This window comes from Nuphar pumila, chromosome 16 (assembly GCF_984573655.1).
Source record: "Nuphar pumila chromosome 16, dmNupPumi1.hap1.1, whole genome shotgun sequence".
Classification (NCBI taxonomy): domain Eukaryota; kingdom Viridiplantae; phylum Streptophyta; class Magnoliopsida; order Nymphaeales; family Nymphaeaceae; genus Nuphar; species Nuphar pumila.
The window spans coordinates 76,581,092-76,595,974 of record NC_143264.1 but is presented as its reverse complement, the minus strand read 5'-3'; the positions used below and the strand labels follow the sequence as shown (position 1 = coordinate 76,595,974).

The 14,883-nt window shown below is 37.6% G+C and overlaps 1 protein-coding gene across 1 annotated transcript; it reads left to right on the top strand.

Moving 5' to 3' along the window:
* Positions 1–317: 317 nt before the first annotated feature.
* Positions 318–13,376, top strand: LOC149813682 (26S proteasome regulatory subunit 8 homolog A-like). Its single transcript, XM_089990985.1, has 10 exons — positions 318–449; positions 1,491–1,773; positions 1,885–1,982; positions 9,712–9,936; positions 10,187–10,249; positions 10,355–10,518; positions 11,766–11,922; positions 12,000–12,098; positions 12,785–12,895; positions 12,990–13,376. The coding sequence occupies exons 2-10, from the start codon at positions 1,542–1,544 to the stop codon at positions 13,128–13,130; spliced, it is 1,290 nt and encodes a 429-aa protein (XP_089847111.1). The 5' UTR covers positions 318–449; positions 1,491–1,541; the 3' UTR covers positions 13,131–13,376.
* Positions 13,377–14,883: the final 1,507 nt, after the last annotated feature.

Genomic DNA, 14,883 nt, shown 5'->3' with positions numbered 1-14,883 from the left:
AATGGACTCGGATTCGGGTTGCACCCGAACCGTTTACATCCCCAACAAAAAAACCCATATTTTCTCTTCTCTTTCGTTGCTTTTTTCTTCAAGAATTGTGCACTGGAAAAGAATATGTCAAAAAAGTTTCAAAATAACAATTTGTGCAGATTATTGCGTGCCACCTATTGAGTTAACAAAGACTATACTACACATACCCTCATATTTTTCGTCGCCTTCCAATTTACCCTTGGTTACGCGAACCAGATATGATGAGCTTGACGTTTGAATTTTTATCACGGTCACGAACCTTTTACAACCCCTTGTTGTGTATAAAAGAGAGGCCATCCTGCTCCCTGAAGTAGGTTGAGGAGACGAAAGCAAGAAGCCCTAAATTAACCCTCTGTGAGCGATCGTTACTTCTCCTCCGGACGTCGGTTTCCGATCCCATTCATCTCTTTCTTACCGAGGTACTCTCTCTCTCTCTCTCGTGATTTCTTCTTCGATTTTTTTTCTTTTGTAATTTCTAGTTTTCGTTTGACAATCGAGATTTTTAGAATGTGGGTTCCGATTCATGGTGATCCCATCGTTAAAATTTAGTCCCTGCGATCGGTTGTTTTCTCGAAACCCTACTTCTTTTGTCTGGTTCCTTTTGAGTCGGTGCTTTTGTTGTTGGTGAATATTTAGGGTTTTCTATTCATTACCGTTTCCTCCTTATTGAGATCTGTTTTTAGTGTTGTATTGAAAAAGAGGAAATTCTGTGTGCTTTATAACGGTAGTACTTTGGGCTTTTTTTTTCTTTAAGGGACGCTCGGTAGAAGCCATTGGGGTAGCTTTAGGTATTGTGCCCCCAATTTCTTGTTCTGCTTTGCGTCTTAAATGCGACACTTTCATGCGTTTACCAACCTTTTTTGTATATATGATCGTGGAAGATTGAAACTTGTGGGGAATTCAGGACGCATCTTCAGAATTTTTCGATGTGGAGAGGCAATTTTGCAACGAAAGTAATGGGTTTTAGCACATTTGCGTTGATCTTTTGATTGCCTTTAGGCTTTTTATGTGTTCTTATTTGTCCAATGTAAGTTGATCTTTTATTATCAAAGTTTCATCTTAGTGTGGGTTTTCTAAAGTTGGCAGAGTTATTTGAATGATGCTGTGTTTTTCTGAATATTGATGATTTAGGATAAAGTTTGTTTTCATGTCTGTATTTTTGAAGGATGTAGTGAATAAGTGAATCAGTTTTGTCAATCTTGACTGGTCTAGTGTATGATTTGTCGTTTATATTAAAGAAGGTGTATGATGGACTTCTTCGTGTTGGCTAAATATTGGGAATTAGTAACGGTATCCGTATCAGGTCAAACAGTAGACTCTCTTTAAGCATGATTTGGGTTAAAAAAAACTGGAAATAAATAAATATTTTTGGTGTTGCCTCGTTTCATAAATGCCAAGATGGTTTTTCTAGTTCCAAATAATAATAAATATTGTTCCATCTCCTTTTAATGCAAGCTTAGGCTAGTTATTTGCAAAGCAAAGAGTTGTTTGTCCTGGACATTGGGTCGCCAATGGCGGTAGCAGAGGTAGGGCGTATGACTGACCTTCAGAAGAGCAAACAATTTGATTCAGATGCTGAAGTAGATCGTGTATCCTCAGAAGAGTCAACAAGAATGGTTAAACATGGTGAAGGCCTCAGGCAATATTATCTCCAACACATTCATGATCTTCAACTTCAAGTCCGTCAGAAAAGCCACAACCTCAATCGACTGGAAGCTCAGAGAAATGAACTTAACTCCCGAGGTTTTTTTAAAAATCTCTCCTGATTTCATTCTCTTTCTTATAGAGTGCATCATTCCTTTGATAAGTTTATTTTTCCTTTATTATTAAGCTATTGCATATATGTTTTGTCAGTGAGGATGCTCAGGGAGGAGTTGCAACTTCTCCAGGAACCTGGATCCTATGTTGGTGAAGTTGTGAAGGTCATGGGGAAGTCAAAGGTTTTGGTTAAGGTATATTGATGTTTACAACTTTTTTTGAAACATTGCACTAGAATGCATGTAGAATGTCTAACTTGTATTGAAATGGTAGCATGCTAATATGTGCTTGAAATCCACTTAAAGAAGTTAGTCCAAGACCATAAAATTAGGTTAGCCACTTGGAACATAGGGTCTTTAACTGGTAAGTTGGTAGAGTTAGTAGAGGTTATGTGTAGGAGAAAGATTGATATTTTATGTCTACAAGAGACCAAATGGGTAGGTGAGAAAGCAAAAGTGATAGAACCTTGGGGATATAAGATTTGGTATACAGGAATAAATAAGAATAGGAATGGAGTAGGGATTGTTATGAGTCGTGAGTTTATAGATAATGTAGTTGAGGTCCGTAGGAAGGGTGATAGGATTTTACTTATTAAATTAGTATTAGGTACGGATATTATTAATATTATTAGTGTTTATGCACCTCAAGTAGGTTTAGATGATTCCATTAAGCGTGAATTTTGGGAAGATTTAGATGGAGTAGTACAAGGGATATCTTATGGAGAAAGGCTTTTCATCGGCGGTGACCTTAATGGGCATGTAGGCATTAGTAGGGATGGATTTGAGAGTATGCATGGAGGCTATCGTATAGGAGAAAGAAACGAAAGTGGAGAAAGGATTTTAGATTTTGGTTTGTCCTATGATATGATGTTAGCAAACACTTGGTTTAGGAAGAGGGAGTCTCACCTAGTAACATTTAAAAGTGGGGTTAATAAGAGTCAGATGGATTTTTTCCTACTTAGAAAGAGAGATAAGGGTTGTTGCATCGATTGTAAGGTTATACCGGAAGAAAGTGTAGCTACACAACATAGAGTCTTAATTTTAGATCTTAGAATTAGACAATGCCGGTCCCAAGCCCGGATAAAGGAGGAGGGTTGCGGTAGGCCTGTGACAGCCAGCATAAAAACTTTGTCATATCCTATGAAAATGAACCAATATGAGAATTTCGTTGGGGCGTTCCCTACTGAGCGACGCGCTGTACTCTCTAGGCCCGGAGGCAGTGATAAATGTGCAAGGGTTGCTAGGTCGTCGCCCAGAAGCGACGCGTCACACCGGCGCCCGGGTGTGGTGTCAAATAGGCAAGGGTTCCCTCACTTTGTTGGACGGGTGGGGGTAAAGAAGTTAGTCCAAGACCATAAAATTAGGTTAGCCACTTGGAACATAGGGTCTTTAACTGGTAAGTTGGTAGAGTTAGTAGAGGTTATGTGTAGGAGAAAGATTGATATTTTATGTCTACAAGAGACCAAATGGGTAGGTGAGAAAGCAAAAGTGATAGAACCTTGGGGATATAAGATTTGGTATACAGGAATAAATAAGAATAGGAATGGAGTAGGGATTGTTATGAGTCGTGAGTTTATAGATAATGTAGTTGAGGTCCGTAGGAAGGGTGATAGGATTTTACTTATTAAATTAGTATTAGGTATGGATATTATTAATATTATTAGTGTTTATGCACCTCAAGTAGGTTTAGATGATTCCATTAAGCATCAATTTTGGGAAGATTTAGATGGAGTAGTACAAGAGACATCTTATGGAGAAAAGCTTTTCATCGACGGTGACCTTAATGGACATGTAGGCATTAGTAGGGATGGATTTGAGAATATCCATGGAGGCTATGGTATAGGAGAAAGAAATGAAAGTGGAGAAAGGATTTTAGATTTTTGTTTGTCCTATGATATGATCTTAGCAAACACTTGGTTTAGGAAGAGGGAGTCTCACCTAGTAACATTTAAAAGTGGGGTTAATACGAGTCAGATAGATTTTTTCCTACTTAGAAAGAGAGATAGGGGTTGTTGCATCGATTGTAAGGTTATACCAGGAGAAAGTGTAGCTACACAACATAGAGTCTTAATTTTAGATCTTAGAATTAGACAATGCCGCAAAAGGGATAGACATAGGATAGATCCTAGAATTAAGTGGTGGGCACTGAAAGGAGCTAAACAAGGAATGTTTGTAGAGCAGGTAGTTAAGGAAGTTGATTGGTGTCTCGAGGAGGATTCAGAATCAATGTGGAATAAGATAGCGGGGTATGAGAAAAGTAGCTAAGGAGGTATTGGGTGAGTCTAAAGGCGGTGCACCACTAGGTAAGGATACATCATGGTGGAACGAGGATGTCAAATTAGCTATTAAGGTTAAAAGAGAGTGTTATAGAAATCTAAGTAAGAGTCGTGATAATGAGAATTTGGAGAAGTATATGATAGCAAAGAAGGAAGCTAAAAAAGTTGTTCGAAACGCGAGGGCTAAGGTATATAAGGAGGTTTATGACAAGTTGGATACCAAAGAAGGCGAGAAGGATATTTATAGGCTTGCAAAGATGAGAGATAGGAAATCGAAGGATTTGGGTATGGTTAGATGTATCAAAGATGAAACGCAAAGGGTTTTAGTCAAAGATGAGGAGATTAAGGAGAGATGGAAAGATTATTTTGATAAGCTATTTAATGATAGTCATGCTCAAGATCTTGGAGACTTCTCCATTCCTTTTCATGAGATAAATCGTGACTTCATGCGCAAGATTCAAAAGAAAGAAATTGCAGAGGCTTTGAAGAAAATGAAATCAAGAAGGGCAGTTGGCCCAGATGGTATACCTATCGAGGCTTGGAAATGCTTGGGAGAGAAAGGTTTAGAATGGTTGACAAATCTTTTTAACTTGATTTGGCGTACAAATAAGATGCCTAATGAGTGGAGGAAGAGTACTTTGGTGCCTTTATATAAGAATAAGGGTGATATACAAGATTGCACAAACTATCGTGGTATAAAACTCATGAGTCATACTATGAAACTTTGGGAGAGGGTGATTGAGTCTAGGTTGAGGAAGGTTGTGATGGTATCGGAGAATCAATTTGGTTTTATGCCTGGAAGATCAACTATGGAAGCTATACATCTTCTTAGACAACTTATTGAAAGTTATAGAGAGAGGAACAAAGATTTGCATATGGTTTTTATTGATTTAGAGAAGGCATACGATAGAGTACCTCGGGACGTTCTCTGGTGGACAATGATGAAGAAAGGTGTTTCTCTCAAGTACATTAGTATAATTAAAGATATGTATGAAGGAGTAGTAACCAATGTCCGCACTTGTGGAGGGGTGACAACCAATTTTCCGATAACGGTTGGGTTACATCAAGGATCTGCTTTAAGCCCTTTCCTATTTGCGATAGTGATGGATGAGCTTACGAGATCAATTCAAGAAAATGTACCGTGGTGTATGTTGTTTGCTGATGATATTGTTTTGATTGATGAGTCTAGAGCTGGGGTTAATGCTAAGTTAGAATTATGGAGACAGACATTGGAAGCTAGAGGTTTTAAGTTGAGTAAGAGTAAGACTGAATATATGGAATGTCGGTTTAGTAAGCAACGAAGTAGTGATGAGAGTGTAGTGAAGCTTGGTGAGCAAGATATACCGGTGAATGATTATTTCAAATATTTGGGATCTATCATTCAAAAGTATGGAGAAATTGATGGAGATGTAAATCATAGGATAAAGGTTGGGTGGATGAAATGGAAAAGTGCTACTGGAGTGCTGTGCGATCGTAGAATGCCATTGCGGTTGAAGGGAAAGTTTTATAGGACGACTATTAGACCCACTTTACTATATGGTACGGAATGTTGGGCTGCCAAGAGACATCATATTCAAAAAATGAGTGTAGCTGAGATGCAGATGCTTAGATGGATGTGTGGAAATACAATAAAAGATAAGATTCGGAACGAGGAGATACGTAAGAAGGTAGGTGTTGCACCCATTGAAAATAAGATGCGAGAGAATCGTTTACGGTGGTTTGGACATATTCGGCGAAGGCCTAATGATGGTCCAGTTAGAAGGTTGGAGAAATGGGAAAATATATTAGTTAAAAGAGGTCGGGGTAGGCCTAGGAAGACTTGGATGGAGATGATAGGAAAGGATATGAATGCTTTGAACCTCACCGAGGACATGGCGTTGGATAGAAATGATTGGAGGAAAAGGATTCATGTGGAAGACCCAAAATGAATTTCTTTTTTGGTTCATATCGCTGACCCCAATTGTTTTGGGATGAAGGCGTAGTAGTTGTTGTTGTTGTTGTTGTTGTTGTTGTAGAATTAGACAATGCCGCAAAAGGGATATATATAGGATAGATCCTAGAATTAAGTGGTGGGCACTGAAAGGAGCTAAACAATGAATGTTTGTAGAGCGGGTAGTTAAGGAAGTTGATTGGTGTCTCGAGGAGGATTCAAAATCTATGTGGAATAAGATAGCGGGTGACATGAAAAAGGCGGCTAAGGAGGTATTGGGTGAGTCTAAAGGCGGTGCACTGCTAGGTAAGGATACATCGTGGTGGAACGAGGATGCCAAATTAGCTATTAAGGTTAAAAGAGAGTGTTATAGAAATCTAAGTAAAAGTCGTGATAATGAGAATTTGGAGAAGTATATGATAGCAAAGAAGAAAGCTAAAAAAGTAGTTCGAAACGCGAGGGATAAGGTATATAAGGAGGTTTATGACAAGTTGGATACCAAAGAGGGCGAGAAGGATATTTATAGGCTTGCAAAGATGAGAGATAGGAAATCGAGGGATTTGGGTATGGTTAGATGTATCAAAGATGAAACGCAAAGGGTTTTAGTCAAAGATGAGGAGATTAAGATGAGATGGAAAGATTATTTTGATAAGCTATTTAATGAAAGTCATGCTCAGGATCTTGGAGACTTTTCCATTCCTTTTCATGAGATGAATCGTGACTTCATGCGCAAGATTCAAAAGAAAGAAATTGCAGAGGCTTTGAAGAAAATGAAATCAAGAAGGGCAGTTGGCCCAGATGGTATACATATCGAGGCTTGGAAATGCTTGGGAGTGAAAGGTTTAAAATGGTTGACAAATCTTTTTAACAAGATTTGGCGGACAAATAAGATGCCTAATGAGTGGAGGAAGAGTACTTTGGTGCCTCTATACAAGAATAAGGGTGATATACAAGATTGCACAAACTATCGTGGTATAAAACTCATGAGTCATACTATGAAACTTTGGGAGAGGGTGATTGAGTCTAGGATGAGGAAGGTTGTCATGATATCGGAGAATCAATTTGGTTTTATGCCTGGAAGATTAACTACGGAAGCTATACATCTTCTTAGACAACTTATTGAGAGAAATAGAGAGAGGAACAAAGATTTGCATATGGTTTTTATTGATTTGGAGAAGGCTTACGATAGAGTACCTAGGGACGTTCTCTGGTGGACAATGATGAAGAAAGGTGTTTCACTCAAGTACATTAGTATAATTAAAGATATTAGTATAATTAAAGATATGTATGAAGGAGTAATAACCAATGTCCGCACTTATGGAGGGGTGACAACCAATTTTCCTATAACGGTTGGGTTACATCAAGGATCTGCTTTAAGCCCTTTCCTATTTGCTATAGTGATGGATGAGCTTACGAGATCAATTCAAAAAAATGTGCCGTGGTGTATGTTGGTTGCTGATGATATTGTTTTGATTGATGAGTCTAGAGTTGTGGTTAATGCTAAGTTAGAATTATGGAGACAGACATTGGAAGCAAGAGGTTTTAAGTTGAGTAAGAGTAAGACAGAATACATGAAATGTCGATTTAGTAACAACGAAGTAGTGATGGGAGTGTAGTGAAGCTTGGTGAGTAAGAAATTCCGGTGAATGATTCTTTCAAATATTTGGGATCTGTCATTCAAAAGTATGGAGAAATTGACGGAGATGTAAATCATAGGATAAAGGTTGGGTGGATGAAATGGAAGAGTGCAACTGGAGTGTTGTGCGATCGTAGAATGCCATTGCGGTTGAAGGAAAAGTTTTATAGGACGACTATTAGGCCCGCTTTACTATATGGTACGGAATGTTGGGCTGCCAAGAGACATCATATTCAAAAAATGAGTGTAGCTGAGATGCGTATGCTGAGATGGATGTGTGGAAATACAATAAAAGATAAGATTCGGAACGAGGAGATACGTAAGAAGGTAGGCGTTGCACCCATTGAAAATAAGATGAGAGAGAATCGTTTACGGTGGTTTGGACATATTCGACGAAGGCCTAATGATGCTCCAGTTAAAGGATGGAGAAATGGGAAAATATATTAGTTAAAAGAGGTTGGGGTAGGCCTAGGAAAACATGGATGGAGGTGATAGGAAAGGATATGAATGCTTTGAACCTCATCGAGGACATGGCATTGGATAGAAATGAATGGAGGAGAAGGATTCATGTGGAAGACCCAGAATGATTTTCTTTGTTGGTTCATATCGCCGACCCCAAATTTTTGGGATGATAGTTGTTGTTGTTGTATTAAGTATGGATGTGTATTTGTTTGCTTTATGACATCATATATGAACTGGAAGTTGTTATTCGTTTGTTCCAAACCTTTTTTATTGGAGCAGTCTTCATGGATTAAATTTAATTGTATGGGACATTCTTTTCCTCTTGTGGGCTTGCATGTTTTAGTATATGTCCCTTTCGTTCGGAACTCAGAAGCCATTTGTTGTTGAACTCTTGTTGCACGCTGGCAGTATTTTCTACCAAAGAAAAGTTTTGTGATATCCAGCTGTTATCCGTTACTGAATTATTTGCAAAAAATTGGCTCGAAGGAGGAAATTCCGATTTTTTTGCTATACACAGTTTGTTCTTTTCAATCTCTATCAATGATGAACTCAGTCAGTTTCATTGAGTAGAATATTTTCTGGGGACCTTTTTCATCTGGAGTTTGTTAAATCCGGATATTACCCCTGGTTCTTCAGGAAGACAAGATTGGGTGGGTTAATCTATGCTACCACTAATGTATCAAGTGTTGAATTGCCCCAGTACATCTCTTTTATTTGGCTTGATTTTTCTTAGTTAATTTGTGGGGCATGCTATTTTGGTTTTTAGTACTGATCTTGCTGACTCATCTTCAGACCTATCTTGTAAGTTGATACAATGCAATTATATTAGTTCTTCCTTCTGCCTCCTTATCATGGTTATGGCCATGGTGCTATTTATATTCTGTCACATGGTACTCACACTATAGTTTACTTCTGATGTTCTCCACTTTATTCACCAGTATACGTCCACTCATTATTTGTCAAAAACAAATAATTAAGTAAACAACTTTCTGCAAGCTTGTGAATGTTGCATTGCCTGCCATTGGCTTCCAAGTGCTTTCTTTCCACTATCCCTGTAAATTACTATATATGAAAGGGTTTCCTTTTCAACTTTTTTTTTCAGTTATAGTTTAGTTGCAGTAAAGGAAAAAAAATGGTAACTAGAAAGCAGTTCACCAAATTTTTTGTGATTGAAAAATCATCTCATTGAATTTTGCAAAATCATGGTTTTGATTTGGTTTTTGAACAAAATTAATCTCCCCCTAACGTTTCTTGAAAAAAAGAAAAATTTAGTGTTTCCTACATGCCTTGAAAACAAAAAGCTGCATCAGACATTAGATTTTTTACACGATTTTATCATGTTATAAGTTTTTATTTTAATTTATTATTTTTGCATCTTTTGGCCTGGCCAAAAAAGTTTATTATATTTGCAGTTTTTTGTTTTTCTGAAAAAAAAACTTTAAGAACATGGTAAGTTTAAAAAAAATGCACTATATGGTTATGCAAAGACGGCATATGTTTGAGTACTCAATTTTGTGTGCATCTACCATGTGTTTTTGGAGGAATCTTCAGTAGCTTAGTTATGCATTGTGAAGATTTGTGTTGCAATTCAGTTCTTATGATGGTGATGATGCTTTTCAGGTTCATCCAGAAGGAAAATATGTTGTCGATATTGATAAGAACATTGATATCACAAAAATCACGCCTTCCACCAGAGTTGCACTTCGTAATGATAGTTATGTTCTCCATTTGATTTTGCCAAGCAAAGTGGATCCATTGGTTAATCTTATGAAGGTCGAAAAGGTTCCTGATTCTACTTATGATATGATTGGTGGGCTTGATCAGCAAATCAAGGAAATTAAAGAGGTATATGATTGATCTAGTCAGTGCATGATTCTTTTGAACCCAGGTTCAGTGATACTGAAAATCTTCAGATTTGAATTGATTTTGCTGTTCATGACTGTTGAATGTGATTAAGCATGAGGGCTTGCTGGTTGTAGGTCTTCTTAGTTGGTGTACCTTTTTATTCTTAAGGATAGCAATTTATTTAAATATTTTTTAGTTTACTTGGAAGAAAAATGAGCTATGCTTTTTACCACATGCATGACTTTTCCAGGTTATTGAGCTTCCAATCAAGCATCCTGAATTATTTGAGAGTCTTGGAATAGCTCAGCCTAAAGTAAGTACATGTGTTCTAGTTGAACTGTCCTTGTTGGAGTACTGGTGTACATGTGCAAGTTTTATTCATTGTGAAAAGTAATAAGGTTTCCCTTTTCTGCATTAGGGTGTATTACTTTATGGGCCGCCTGGAACTGGAAAGACTCTTCTTGCAAGAGCAGTTGCACACCATACAGATTGCACATTTATTAGGGTTTCGGGTTCAGAGCTGGTCCAGAAATACATTGGAGAGGGATCTAGAATGGTTCGAGAACTTTTTGTTATGGCCAGGTATATCTTGGACTACCAAATATGTTAGGCTGTCTTTATTTGCTTGGGTTTGTTTGAGTTCATTAAAAAATACATGCATTGTTGATTTGTTTTTCTTGGTTTAAAAATTACATGGTCAGAATGCAAAACTAAAAGAGTTAGGTTTACAATATTTGAATTTTTGTTGTTGAAGGTGCTTGTTTGCCTGAAAGGTTCCAAGACTGTTGATATGTATTGCAGTCCTATTTTAAATGGTCTATTACGTCTTTTTTTTGTTGAGTTCCGCTTAGTGATCTGTGTATTTGTGACTGCAATGGGCAGTCCAAACAAGAAAATTGCTTTCATAACAAAACATAATATATGCACAAGAGAGGCAACACTTGCTTTCTCTGATCATATAAATATTTTTAGGGGCACAGTTGTTTGGAGGTATTGGATACTTATTGCCACCAGCTTCATAATCCACAATCTTACCTTTTCTGTGTCTGATCTGATGCTGTCATTGTTGGCCTTTTCATCCTGAACGTTCCCCACTAAGATCCTGTCATCCTGGATTTTCTTTCCCTTGTCCCATGGTTGGGGTTCCCACCTGCTTAAAAGCTGCGTCAGGCTAAAGGTTCTCACATGTATCATATGTACCTACCTAATAGTATAATTCGGGTTCCCAATTCTCAATCCAACCTCAGACATGTTCTAGGTGGAAGTGGGGAAGTATTAGAGAATAGGCTAACACAAATATTTGAATGTTGAGATGCTTTCCATAAGACCCGGTGACTATCTGTGTAATAAATGTATCACTTTGGACTTTGTAGCACTACAGATACAATCTGAAACATATCTTAAGTGGAAGACATATTTTGGATCATCCAACTGTGAGCATAAAAAATCAATGGTCTAAATTGCTTCAAAAATCATGTTTTGGTGTAAACTCTACCCTGAGATATACAAACCAAAAGCATGTATGAACGAAAAATGCTCAGACCTATGATTTTTTTGCTAGTTGATATCAAGAGCAACCTATATTTTCTCTCCCACACCCACCCCTCTTTAAACCAACACCCCACACTGCCCCACCCCACACCTCCCACGAACAAAAAAAGAAGAAAAACCATGCGCACAAACCATTCGCAGCTGAAGTTTGTGTTTCGTTTTCGTGACAAATGTGGGACAAGGTGCTGTCATATGCTTATATTGTGGTCAACTTTCAGTACTTCATTGTGTCTACAAGGTTTCTGACTAGAGGCATTTTTTCTTCCTTGCTTTGGCAGGGAGCATGCTCCTTCCATCATTTTTATGGATGAGATTGACAGCATTGGATCTGCAAGAATGGAATCTGGTACTGGTAATGGGGATAGTGAAGTTCAACGCACCATGCTTGAGCTTCTCAATCAACTTGATGGCTTCGAAGCATCAAATAAAATAAAGGTTTTTGCAAATAGAAAAAGGTTTTTTCTTGCTAGTTCTTAATTTTTCTACTAAACATATGCATGCTTTCGTGATAGGTTTTAATGGCTACAAATCGGATTGACATCCTTGATCAAGCCCTTCTACGGCCTGGACGTATTGACAGGAAGATTGAGTTTCCAAATCCCAATGAAGAGGTTCACTTTCTTGCTGCATGCTTGCTACTTTTTGTAGTTCATTCATTTTTTGCACTGAAACCTGAAGACTTTTTTCTCCAAAAGAAACTGGCAAATCCCTTAGGCGTTACCCTCTACAAGCAGGTGTAGTAGGTGGAGCCTGGCTTTGAACCCTCTCTAAAGTCTCACAAGACCTTTATTCCTGGACGGGCGGGGTTCATCAGTTCTGGCCTAAGTTTGTTAATCCAAAATTTGGTCACATAAAATCGGAGGGCCTAGTTCTGTATGAAAAATGACAATGCCCAATAGAATGGGCGTTAATTTTACTTGATACTCATAAAACTAATTAGTTGAAAACAAAGAGGGAAGTCCCTCTGGTCTCCTTGATCCAATAGTTTAAATTTATCATCGTGTTGTTGTTGACTTATTGCTGTATCCGTAAACACCTAAAGCTAGGACCAGGTCTCGACTTGTGATAATTGTGATGGGGTTTTTCTAATTTTGAAGAATCAATTATCAGTGTAATTGTAACTTGGGTTTTGAAAGAATTTATTCTTCGTTTAAGACAACGTGAACTACCTACTGGTGACCATTGATTGACTGCCTTTATCTGAAAGCAATAATATATATTATTTTTTATTCTTGATTATTGCATGCCCATCAGTAGCAGCATATTCTAATCAGAGTCTCTCTCTCCATTTCACCAGTCTCGTTTTGATATCTTGAAAATTCACTCGAGAAAGATGAACCTTATGCGTGGGATTGATCTGAAGAAGATCGCAGAAAAGATGAATGGTGCATCAGGTGCTGAGCTCAAGGTGAGTTGGAACACCTACATTAGTGATCCGGATCACCATCTTTTTCATCTATGTACGTTGCTGTAATATAGCGAAATCATTTTTTTCTCTGCAGGCTGTGTGCACAGAGGCTGGAATGTTTGCGCTTAGGGAGCGGAGAGTTCATGTCACACAGGAGGATTTTGAGATGGCAGTGGCCAAGGTTATGAAGAAGGAAACAGAGAAGAACATGTCACTGAGGAAGTTGTGGAAGTAAACTGTTGTCAAGTTTCAACAGCGATGATGATCAAACTAAAAATGTTCTGTTTTTGCTTTGTGTACTAGCTATTGCTTACTGAACTTGATTTTAGCAATTGTAACTGCATGTGTTTCTAACTCACTCAGTTCATCAAGTAGAAGGCATTGATTGGCTAAAAAAACCTTCTCGGCCAGAACTGAGCTGCATCTAATCTGGATCCACTCAGTATGGGCGACAACATGAATCCAGATCCAAATAGTTTGGGTGATAACTTGGTCCAGATCCAAACTAAAGATGACAAAATGAGGTTAGGACGACAATTTGGACTTAATCTAGGTTCAAATCCATACCCAAATAGGGTAAAAACGTTGTTTTGATCACAATTTTATATTCCGATGTCTGTTTGAGGTCATTTTTGGTGCGTTGGAAATCGTATGATGTCCTCTTTAACTTATCTTTTGAAAGAAAACTTGAAAATATTATTTTTCATGCCAAAAATGCATTTGAAGTAGATCCAATAGTTTTAGATACAAGACCCCGGTTTCAAGAAAAGAAACATTGGGACAAAAGTCCTAAAGGCTTTGAGAAAAGGGTATCCTAGGTGTTGGGAGGGTGTAAAAATCGGTTACATGATGTGGTAGGGTTGGTAGGGTCTAAACGTATTTGGAGTGTGAGGGAAAATGAGGTATTTACAGCTTGAATCACAAGAATTTCGGTGGGTTTTTAAATTTTGAATGGTTCAAATTTTTTACCTCATTAAATCCTATATTCACCTATTTTACTTCATGCTAACTAGGGGTGGGCAACAGGCCGACCCAACCCACTAATGTACCGAGCCAACCAGCCAGATCAAAGCCTGGTCAATTGACTGAATCGGCCTGGTCAAAGCTCAACTCATAAATTGATGGTTTGGGCCAACAACCCTATTCTGGCTCGTTTCACAGCCCACCTGTTATGCTCGTGGGCTTAATCGGGTCAAGCTTAGCATACATATATTATATATAATATATATTACATTATATATGTATTATATATACATTATTTAGTATAATATATATACATACGGGTCAAGTTTTGTTTTGGCTCAGTTCGGGTTGAACTTGGGCTTAATTTACAAGCTGCTCAATTGATTGCCTACCTCTACTTATAATTACGTTCACCTGCAGCCAAACATGGTGAGAAATCAGGAGGAATTGAAAGCTCAAATCCTTGAAAATGTTACTTAAGCTTCTAAACAATAAACAAAATTCATAACTCTTTTAAAATCTATTTTCCTTAAACTCCATTTTGTGTATTTCTTTGGACTATACATAAAAAAAAAATGAGTTCAATTATTGTCTCTTCAAACTAAACAATTGATTTAAAACTTTTTTAGAAGCTCAACATAGAAAATGAAAAACGATTCTACTATCCGCGAAATTTAGCATGTTTATGCGAATAGCAATAGCCATCATATGCAAAATCATTGATTCTAGACTTTTTTAACTTTTTTTATGACCTTCACACAAATATTTTGTGAACGTTCAAAAGACTAAAATCCAATTAAAGAGAATCATATGATATTTGCTCGATCTTTGCACAAACATCTTGTAAACATCCCAAATACTATAATCCAATTAAGGATGTTCTCATGATATTTACGAAGACTTCTTATTTGCATAAAGATCTTGCGACAAGTGCTATCAAGTAGAAAACATTGGTTGTGTAAAAAACCTTCCCGGTGCTAATGGAAAACCCCCTCATCAGTCAACACTAACTACACATTTGTAGG

Coding starts and splice junctions, on each gene's coding strand:
- LOC149813682 (XM_089990985.1), top strand. CDS start 1,542: ATGGCGGTAGCAGAGGTAGGGCGTATGACTGACCTTCAGAAGAGCAAA. Junction 9,937..10,186: donor AAATCAAGGAAATTAAAGAG/GTATATGATTGA, acceptor TGACTTTTCCAG/GTTATTGAGCTTCCAATCAA. Junction 12,896..12,989: donor CATCAGGTGCTGAGCTCAAG/GTGAGTTGGAAC, acceptor TTTTCTCTGCAG/GCTGTGTGCACAGAGGCTGG.